This window comes from Sus scrofa, chromosome 14 (assembly GCF_054392235.1).
Source record: "Sus scrofa isolate SSC_HxYL_T2T_F1_AM1 chromosome 14, Sscrofa_HxYL_maternal_Yorkshire_Landrace_v2.0, whole genome shotgun sequence".
NCBI classification, from domain to species: domain Eukaryota; kingdom Metazoa; phylum Chordata; class Mammalia; order Artiodactyla; family Suidae; genus Sus; species Sus scrofa.
Genome location: NC_139396.1, coordinates 133,925,568 through 133,936,009, shown reverse-complemented (window position 1 = coordinate 133,936,009; position 10,442 = coordinate 133,925,568). Strand labels below are relative to the sequence as shown.

The following is a 10,442-nucleotide window of genomic DNA, read 5'->3' as shown; positions in this document are numbered from 1 at the left end:
ACATGACAGCCACAGCAACGAGGGATCTGAGCCACATCTGCAACTTACACCACAGCTCACGGCACCACCGGATCTGTAACCCACTGGGCAAGGCCAGGGATCAAACCTGCAACCTCATGGTTTCTAGTCGGATTGGTTAGCCACTGAGCCATGACAGGAACTCCTCCCCTGCTTTATATTTAATAAATCATTAGTGCTGAAAGGGAATAATGCATGTAATGGAGAAGCTTAAAAAAATTAAAAGTTGCAGATTTTATGAATGAGAGATAGGAAAGATATGAATCCTTCCTAATGTCAAGCTTCAGGAAGGTACATAAAGCCCAAACCAATTCCAGGTTTGCCCAACCCCCCCACCCCACCCCCGCCCCTACCTTGTCCAAGGACACAGACTAGCCTTTGGCTGGCAGGTCACACTCCACGTGTATATAAGACTTTGCTAACAAGCAATCCAGACAGTTACTAACATTGAGTAGCTGAGATGGAGCTGCTGGGAATCACTACCCTTGCTCTTATGGTTTGTGTTACTTGCCTGGTTTTCCTTTCTGTGTGGAAGAAAAATCACAAGAGGAGAAGGCTCCCCCCGGGCCCAACTCCCCTTCCCATCATTGGGAATCTGATGCAACTTAACCTCAAGGACATCCCTGCGTCTCTTTCCAAGGTAAGTGGGTTTCACTTGGGGCTGGTCCTCTCCAGGTAAGAGGGTCATTTTCAGGCTCTTCAGGTTGTCTGCATGTCATCTTCAAGCTTTCTTAGTTTACTCACCACTGAAGCACTTTGAGGCACCTATTTCTTTAAGACAGAGATTTTTTTTTTTTTTCTTTTCTGGATTGGATCACTTTAGAGCAGATAGTGAGGTGTGTTGACCTCACCTGAGCTATGTGTTGAATTCTACTGCACTGCACTGGAAAATTCTAGGATCAGAACTTATCTTAACTGAAAAGCGTTCAATCCCCTATGCATGATAATATTTACCAAAAGGCAAGCCAAGCAAATGTAAAGGGTGGAATAAATGTTCTTTTATATTATTACTATTACTGTTTCACACTCATCTATGGGATACTTTGTGATCCCCCCTTCTAAAGAGTGGACCCCACATCTTGCTCTGACACAACCCAGATCTGCTGCCCTGACTGCATTCACTCCTTTGGAAATATTCTTTGGGGAAAGGGATGATTTATCTCCATGAGTTCGTTGTGCAAACATATATTCTCCAGAACAACCTAATTGTTGTCGTCTTATGGGTCACACACACACACACACACACACACACGCACGCACGCACGGGAATATTATTTCTCCTTAAAGAAGGGAAGGGGGAAAAAGGGTGATGTTGTTCATTTGCTGTAAAGAGGAAAGTCCTGTTGTAGTAGCTGGAAGGGAATAAAATCCAGTGCACAAGTTGGAGCACAGATGCGGGTAAACAGATGCTATGGTAGAAGCCCATGGAAATCCTCTTCTGGTTATTTTTAATATTTCTGAGAAATAGATAGCAAAGCCATCAGCTGAGGGTGCGGTTGGAAGAGAAGGGCCTGGCATTCTGTATAAAGATATGCTCATTCACAGAAACAAAGGAAGTGTTATTTTCCTGGGACAGAGAAAAGTGGTGAAAAGTGGTAAAATTCTCTACCATTTAAGGTAAAAAAAAGGCCGAATAAAAAAAAGGTGGTAAGCTCAGTAAGTGGCCTCTTAGAAGTCAATCGTCAAACAACCAAACCAAAAAAAAAAAAAAAAAATGGATTGTAATGTGCAAAAGGTTGTTAATGTGATTTATTTTTCAGCAGTTTAATTTAGAATGTGAACATGTTTCCATACCGTTATACATCCTCCTATAAATAATTTCAAATGGCTGCCTTGAATTCAATTGCATGGATGTAGAGTTTGGAAACCAACCCTTAGCTGCCAGCTGTTTTATCGCTCTATTTTCCCCCTGGGCACAACGATATCATAAAGATATAGGTTTTATCCTTTTTAGTGCCTATTTATTACACTCTCCTCCTAGCCCTTTTCCTGGCTGCTTCCTTCTCATCTTTATTTTTACTTTAAGTGTTACCTATTCATAGAATCCTCATCTCTCTATTTTATCAAGTTTTCCCAGTATCATCCAACACAGTACACATTCTTTATCACTTTCATAGAATTATGCTCAGTTAGTATTGCAAATGAAGTCTGGCCACTTACTGCCTGTTACTTCCACTAGACTCCAAGTTCCCCGAGGACGCATGGCACAGTGTCTGACACAGTGTAGGTGCTTTGTAAATATTTGCTCAGTAGTTTCACACATGAATGAATACATGGCTGTACCCCAGGTTAAATTCCTAAAGGGAAATTAATGGAGCAAAGTCTAAGCTGCATATGAATCACTACTTAATTTCCACTGAAGACTCCAACGATGAGACTTCACAATAACACTCACAGCCGTTTGCATCTCTTTCCAGTTGGCCAAACAGTACGGCTCTGTTTGTACTGTGTACTTTGGATCCCAGCCTGCCGTGGTCTTACATGGATATGAAGCAGTGAAGGAAGCTCTGATTGATCAGGGGGATGAATTCCTTGGCAGAGGAATTATTCCAATTATCGATGATACCCAGGGAGGATATGGTATGTTTGAAAATAACAAGTCAATTTTCTTAAGCAAAAAAGTCTGATTGACTAATGTGTGTCTGTTCTGCACCAAGCAACAAATTTGATGCTGCAACACTGCATGCAATTCTGATATGACCCAGAGTTAGTCCAGACTCTGTAGGTTAGGGACATCATTCCCCAAAGACTACCCTCACTTCAGATGCCTGCCACAAGTTCAGGGATCTCCAGGCTACCCACACTTTTGACTAACTGGCTAAAAATTCAAGGTTTCCATGACTGCCTCAGGTTCTGTAATTTGCTAGAATGACCCACAGAACTCAGGAAGGTGTCTTACTTAGGAATTACAGTTTTATTATGTGGAGGATACACATGGAGAGACAGATAGGGCAAGGTTTGGGAGGCCCTAAAAGCAGAGCTTCACCATTCCCTTCCTAGGAATCAGAATGCATTACCCATTTGATGCATCAATGTGTTTACTAACCAGGAATTGCACCAGAGCTTTGGTGTCCAGAGTTTTTAATCGGAACTTCATTACTTGGGTATGACTGATTGAGTCATTGGCCAAGTGATGGAACTCAGTCTCTTAGCTCCACCACTCCTTGAACATCAGGAGGTAAGGCAGTTATCCTTGGCTCAAATTTACCTCCAGTGCCCTAAATACAAAGTGGATCTTTCTGGCATGGCCAGACCCATCTTAACATTGTCTAGGGGCCCACTGTGAGTTACCTCGTTCCCATACACTCAGGTGGGATCCCCAGGGCTGGGCGTGAACAACAACGACACTTCTAACATTTGGGAAATTCTGAGGGTTTAGAAGCTCTTTCCCAGGAACAAGGGACAAAGACCAGAATTCTTTTATTATGCAACAAATGCTCTGAAAGCCCATATTGAGGTAAACATTGGAAACAGACTCCAAGTTCCCTTTAAGGTAAAATTGTAGATATGATTGGGATAAAAAAATCTGGGAACATTTTGAAAATTAAAGTTATTACCCAGAGTTCATAGAGTTTAGGGAGCTGGAGAAGCTATGCCAGGGGTGTCATTTCACAGGGTGCAAAGGTTGCAGTGGCATAGTGGCAGCAACAATAAACAGATGCCTAGGTGTAGAGATTACTGTGTTTTCGATGTCAGCCTGGTTTGGGGGCAGTGATGGGGTGGGATAGGGCAGGGAGAGGGTGATAGAAGTAGAGAGGTAACACACAGGGAGCTACAACTGTACTTAGTCAAGCTCTGGCTCTTCAGGGGGACAATAGGCTCACAGATCATTACTTTATTATTCTGTCTCAAAATTTAAACATGTATTACATACATGCCTTTGTGTGTATCAAATATTACACAATTAAAAAAAACAACCAGAATAGCCTGAAAGTCTCCTCCAATCCATTAAAGTTGTAATGTTGCAAGTCCCAGAGAGAGAAAAACTTAATTCTTTTCAAAGCATATTTATGAATAAGTAATTAAATACCATGCAGCATACTAAATGATAAAAGAGAAGCAACTTTTAATTTCTCTCACACAAATCACTTCAGGTGAGTGATGCATTTACGCATCTAAAGAATCAACCACACCTTCCCTCTACTTCTTCCTTTTTTCTAAACAAGTTGATTACATTAGCTGCATATGAGTTTTAAAATTAATTTTTAACTGGAGCAGGAGGCTACTGGGCTGAATTGAGCTCAAGAGGGGAAAAATTGTTGGAGTTCCTGTCGTGGCGCAGTGGTTAACGAATCCGACTAGGAACCATGAGGTTGCGGGTTCGATCCCTGGCCTTGCTCAGTGGGTTAAGGATCCGGCATTGCTGTGGCTCTGGCGTAGGCCGGTGGCTACAGCTCCAATTAGAGAAGCTCCATATGCCGCGGAAGCGGCCCAAGAAATGGCAAAAAAACAAAAAAACAGAGGAAAAATTGTTGCTCAGAAAGCTGCGATTTTCACAACTCTGAGAAAACTGGTTTCTAAACTTCCCATGAAATTCTTGTTACTGCTCCTTACTTGCCAGTGACGGGCACATGTAATTCAACTCTTCCATTCCTAAAACTTTCCTGGAAGAGAGCAAAGAGAGGAACCATTCACCGATATTTCAGTTTTCCCTCTGCATATTTGTTTCCAAGGTCTGCCATAATAAAGTACCAAAAATTGGGTACCGGCCTTAGAACAGCAGAACTTTATTGCCTCCCAGTTTTGGAGTCTAGAAGTCTGAGATCAAGATGTCAGTGAGGCTGGTTTCTTCTAAGAGCTGTGAGGGAGAATCTGCTTCAGGCTTCTCCCCTAGCTTCTGGTGGTTTGCTGACAATCTTTGTTGTTCCTTGACTTGTAGATGTATTACCCTAATCTCTGATTCATGTTCACATGGCATTCTGTGTGTGTGTGTGTGTGTGTGTGTGTGTGTGTGTCTGTGTGTGTGTGTGTGTGTGTGTCTGTGTTGAAATTTCTCCCTTTTAGAAGGATATAGTCATAGTGGATGAGCCCACCCTAATGATCTCATTTTACCTTGATTCCTTCTGCAAAGACCCTGTTTCCAAATATGATCATAGTCACAGATACTGGAGCAAGGGCATCAACATATTTTGAGGCGAAACAGTTCAGCCCATATCACCTTTGTACATGAAATACCTACCAAAATAATAGGTAGCTTTCTGATCTAGGGATCCTTGAACAGTATAATATGGTGCTGCAGACTTTGTGTCTAAATAATCAAGTTGTTGAGACATTTCCTGTTAGTTATCAACTCAATATTTTGCCTTCTTTCTTTCTTTCTTTTCTTTTTTTTTTTTTTTTGTCTTTTGCCTTTTGCCTTTTCTAGGGCTGCTCATGAGGCATGTGGAAGTTCCCAGGCTAGGGGTCTAATCAGACCTGTAGCCACCGGCCTACACCAGAGCGACAGCAACTCGGGGTCTGAGCCACGTCTGCGACCTACACCACAGCTCACGGCAGTGCTGGACCCTTAACCCACCGAGCAAGGCCAGGGATCGAACCCGCAACCTCATGGTTCCTAGTCGGATTCGTTAACCACTGCACCACGACGGGAACTCCATAGTTTCTTAATCTTTAAATGTTTACCTCATTGACAAATTGCAACAGCCTAAGCTCTATTTTAGTCATTTGATCCACATACCTTTGTAGATGCCATTGTTCTCTCACTAAAATGCAAAGACTAAAATCACTTAGTGCTCTTGAAGTTAGGGATAATCAGCCATTCATTCCTTACTTGGAGGAGTGCAGACACATTTTTGGAAGGTAATCTACTATATCTCTAGACATAGCAGCTATAGAGACCTATCGAAGAATCTGGTTTACATAAATAGAAACAACCAACTGTGTAATTATTCACCCATGCACATACTCACCCCAGCTCAGTGGGTGTGGAGGGGATATTGCCTCCTTTGACCACTCCAGGCCTGCAGGGATGCAGGTGTGCTAAAGAGAAAGAAGTGTATTTTAAATATATATATGTTTACGTAATAGGTATAAATTCTAAACAAAGTGAGAAAAATAGGAAAAGTATTCCAGTTATCTCTTGTGTAACAAGTCTCCCTAGACTCGGGATTTAAAACAACAACTTAAAAAAAATGTTTTGAATACTCATGTATTCTGTGATCAGAAATTTGAACAAGGCATCGTAGCAGTGGCTTTTTCTCTGACCCACCATGCTTGGGGCCTCAGCAGACAGCCAATTTCTTCTCTTTTCTTTCTTTCTTTTTTTTTTTTTTTTCTGTCTTCTTTTCATCTTTTTAAGGCCACACCCTCGGCATATGGAGGTTCCCAGGCTAGGGGTCTAATCAGAGCTGTATCCGCCCACCTATGCCAGAGCCATGGCAAAGCCAGATCCGAGCCGTGTCTTTGACCTACACCACAGCTCACGGCATTGCCAGCTCCTTCAGAACAGGGCCACTTTGCAACTTTTTACATCTGTAAAAATGTTAGCACCTGCCCAGTGGTCATGTGGTATGAATTGACAAGAGGGGGCAGATGAGAAAGAGGTTTTGGAGGTGGAACTGATCGGGCTTTCCCAATGCAGATGTGTAGAGTGAAGGGCAAGAGGGATGTAATGATGCCCTGAGGTGTGAGTTTGGGGGCACAGGGAAATTAGTAGTGCGTTAAGAGAAGCAGGAAAGTCAGGGCAGGTAACTGGTTTTGCACAGAGGAAGAAATGAAAAGACACTGGCGTGGAACATACCGAGTTCCTTTGCTCCTGAGTTTCCTCTTGTTCAGATTAGCTCACACTAGCTGTAGTACATTTGGAGAAAAGAAACCTATATCCCCTGCTGATCTGCTTTGAAGTTCCTTATCCTCTAATAGAGAAAATCACATGCAGAACTAAACCACAGGTTAGAGGGATATTAAGTGAAAAGACAGAGGCTCAGGAAAGGGTGTGTGAGAACACAAGCTTGACTTTTTTTGTTTTTTCGCCTTTTTTTATAGGGCCACTCCCGCGGCATGTGGAGGTTCCCAGGCTAGGGGTCGAATCGGAGCTGTAGCCGTCGGCCTGCGCCAGAGCCACAGCAATGTGGGATCGGAGCTGAGTCTGCGACCTACACCACAGCTCACGGCACCCCGGGATGGATCCTTAACCCACTGAGCAAGGCCAGGGATCGAACCCGCAACCTCATGATGGTTCCTAGTCGGATTCGTTAACCACTGAGCCATGACAGGAACTCCCTGCTTGACTATTTTTGACAAAACCAGACAGAGGGCCCTTTCTACACTTGGGACTGTTGTCCACCTGCTAACCTGTTGACCCTCCTCCCGGGTCCATCACCTCTGCCCCTGTCGACCAGAGCTTGGGTTTTGTTTTCTTCGTGACAGATACTCCACCCAAACCACAGACTCTGTTGTGCTCTTAAAAGGCCAGTTGTTGAATCCCGGAGAAGGAGCACTGGCATCAGTCTTCAGGGTAGATGCAAAAGGAAAAGTCTGACTTCATGGAACGTTTTCACTCCGTGATCCAAAACATTTTCCTGCTCTTTCCTTCTTTTCCTAGGACTCATATTCAGTAATGGAGAGAGGTGGAAGCAAATACGGCGCTTCTCCCTCATGACCCTGAGGAACTTTGGGATGGGGAAGAGGAGCCTCGAGGAGAGGGTCCAGGAGGAAGCCCAGTTTCTGGTGGAGGAGCTCAGGAAAACAGAGGGTGCGTTCCACTGACCATCCTTTGGCGACAAGGGGCGTGTTGTTCTGTGTGGTTCAACACACACAGCTTCCCACCGAAACTCCTCTGGGAGCCACTTATTGGTCCACAGTCTGCTCCATGGATCAGGGCATTGGCTAAGGGGAAAGGGGCGGGAAGAAAAGCATCCAAAGCTGATGCCTAGGACTCTTGAACCCCTTTGCTGGGATTCATTTTTCAACTTCAGCCTTTACGAGATGTGTAAATTTGGACAAGTTGCTAAACTTCTCTAAGAGGCAGTTTCCTCATCTGAAAAATGGGGCTAAAAATCAAACCTCAGAATAAGGGTTAAATAATACAGTTGGCAAAACATTTACACAGTATCCAGCATGTGGCAAATACTCCGTAACATTACTTGTTGCTCTCATAACTATTCCAGCCTTCATAGACTAGTGCAATAATTAGTAGTAGTAGCATAGTATGTAATACAATAGAGCATACGGTATTAGTAGAAGATGCTTACGTCCTAATGTGGAGGCGTTTAGAGAAAATAAAATATAGGTATCAATCTGGGCAGGAGGGAAGCCCTGTTCCTGAAACCCTAATGCAGGCGGATGAAAACCCTCAACGTTAAAATTGTTCTTTTCTCATATCAGCTCAGCCCTTTGACCCTACCTTCATCCTCTCCTGTGCTCCCTGCAATGTGATCTGCTCCATCCTCTTCAATGACCGTTTCCACTACGACAATGAGACATTTCTCTCTCTGATGAATCTGTTAAATGCAAATTTTCGTCATTTAAACTCTCCCTGGATCCAGGTAAGGCTAAGTCTGTATTTGCCCTTGGGATTGATCTCACGGGTCCACTGGGAGCCAGCAGGCAGGGTAAAGGGCTATGAGCTCACCACCTCACCCCAGAGCCCAGTGCCCACGCAAGCACTGTCACCTTCCCTCCACTCGGGTCTTATGTCAAGTGGGTGCGTGCAATGTCCTTTACCCCAGCACCTGTGCAAGGCTGCCCTCTGCTTGCTTCTATGAGTTCACTCCCACCAAAGAAGGCAGGACATTCCCACTTGCCTACATTTCTTGTAAGGCCCCTACGCACATTCTCCCCTTCTCTGACTCCAGGGTTGGCCAAGGGTGGTTGAGCAGGGGGATGGGGAGAGGCTGCTCTCATGTGTCTGATGATCACCCTCACTTCTCTTGTGCTTGGAAGCTGGAGGAAGGGACTCTCCCTGGCCAGACCTGCTCAGAGGGTTAGGTGCTTGACTCAGAAACCCTGGTCCCTCTTCACAAACTGAATTTCTGGTATACTCCCCCCCCCCAATTTTAGATTTACAATCTATGGCCGCAAATCATAAAGCATCTCCCTGGAGAGCACAGAGCATTTTCAAAAAGGCTTAAAGACTGTAGGTCTTTTATTCTGGAAAAAGTAAAGGAGCATCAAAAGTCCCCGAATCTTAACAACCCTCAAGACTACATTGACTGTTTCCTCAGCAAGATGGAGCAGGTATTGTATGTGACATTCTTCCCCAACACTAGATTTTATCATGCCAGGGACGTGTAGGAAAACGTAATCACACATGCAGGTCATTCTTGATGTTTTGAAACTTTAAGGTAGCGGGGTACACCATTAAAAATAATGGAAAGGTTAAAGTAGTTCAAGGGCCTCTTTTTCTTTGGTGTTTCTATTTAATTCCTACACTTGGGCATTAATATTTAATGAAATGTTCTTGATATTTATATACAATGAGCCATATTATATATGGAAATGTGTGTGTTTCTGAACATATGTTTATCTTGGAGAGGATAAAACACACATGCGTCTTCCCTACACGTTATTTACACATCCATAGACAGCAACTTTTGCAACGATGCTTCCCAGGTAGCCTATAAAAACCAGATTGCATTTTCCCGTAGAAACAATTCTGTTGTTTGAGATTGGTGGTGGATAGAGGATTCTAAGGCAAATACATTATACATTAACCATGAGTGGTATTAAATGTATTGAATAGCAAGTAACCCACAAGCCACCCATCCTTCGAATGTCACTGACATGAAATACTAGCGTTGAGTGTCCATGAGCATGTCAGCAGAAAACAGTCAAGACTGTGACAAACAGGAGTTCCTGTCATGGCTCAGTGGTTAACGAACCCGACTAGTATTCATGAGGACGCAGGTTCAATCCCTGGCCTTGCTCAGTGGGTCAAGGACCTGGCATTGTTGTGAGCTGTGGTGTAGTTAGCAGCCGCAGCTTGGATCTGGCATTGCTGTGGCTGTGGTGCTGGCCGGTGGCTACAGCTCTAATTGGACCCCTAGCCTGGGAACCTCCATATGCTGCTGCTAGTGCAGCCCTAAGAAGACAAAAAAAAAAAAAAAAAAAAAAAAAAAGGCTGTGACAAACAATAGATTGTAAGAAGATATTTAGGAGTTCCCACTGTGGCTGAGCTGTTTAAGAATCTGTCTATGAGGGAGTTCCTGTCGTGGCTCAGTGGTTAACGAATCCGACTAGGAACCATGAGGATGCAGGCTCGATCCCTGGCCTCGCTCAGTAGGTTAAGGATGCGCCATTGCTGTCAGCTGTGGTGTAGGTCGAAGTCGAAGCTCAGATTCCGCGTTGTTGTGGCTGTGGTGTAGACCAGCAGCTATAGTTCTGATTAGATCTCTAGCCTGGGAACCTCCATATATGGCCCTAAACCCTAAAAAGACAAAAGACAAAAAAAAAAAAGGGAACTTGTCCTTGAGGATGCAGGTTCA

General features: G+C 43.9%; 1 protein-coding gene across 6 annotated transcripts in view; it reads left to right on the top strand.

Moving 5' to 3' along the window:
- Positions 1-451: 451 nt before the first annotated feature.
- Positions 452-10,442, top strand: part of LOC146397020 (cytochrome P450 2C23-like) — a 28,250-nt gene continuing 18,259 nt past the window's right edge. For all 6 annotated transcript variants that reach the window (XR_014826752.1, XR_014826754.1, XR_014826755.1 and 3 more), the window contains exons 1-5: positions 452-658; positions 2,436-2,598; positions 7,562-7,711; positions 8,344-8,504; positions 9,019-9,195. Coding sequence is in view for 2 of the 6 variants with exons in the window: in XM_084995159.1 (XP_084851285.1) it covers positions 479-658; positions 2,436-2,598; positions 7,562-7,711; positions 8,344-8,504; positions 9,019-9,195 (831 nt within the window). In the remaining 4 variants the exon portion in view is untranslated. The remainder of the gene's footprint in view (positions 659-2,435; positions 2,599-7,561; positions 7,712-8,343; positions 8,505-9,018; positions 9,196-10,442) is intronic.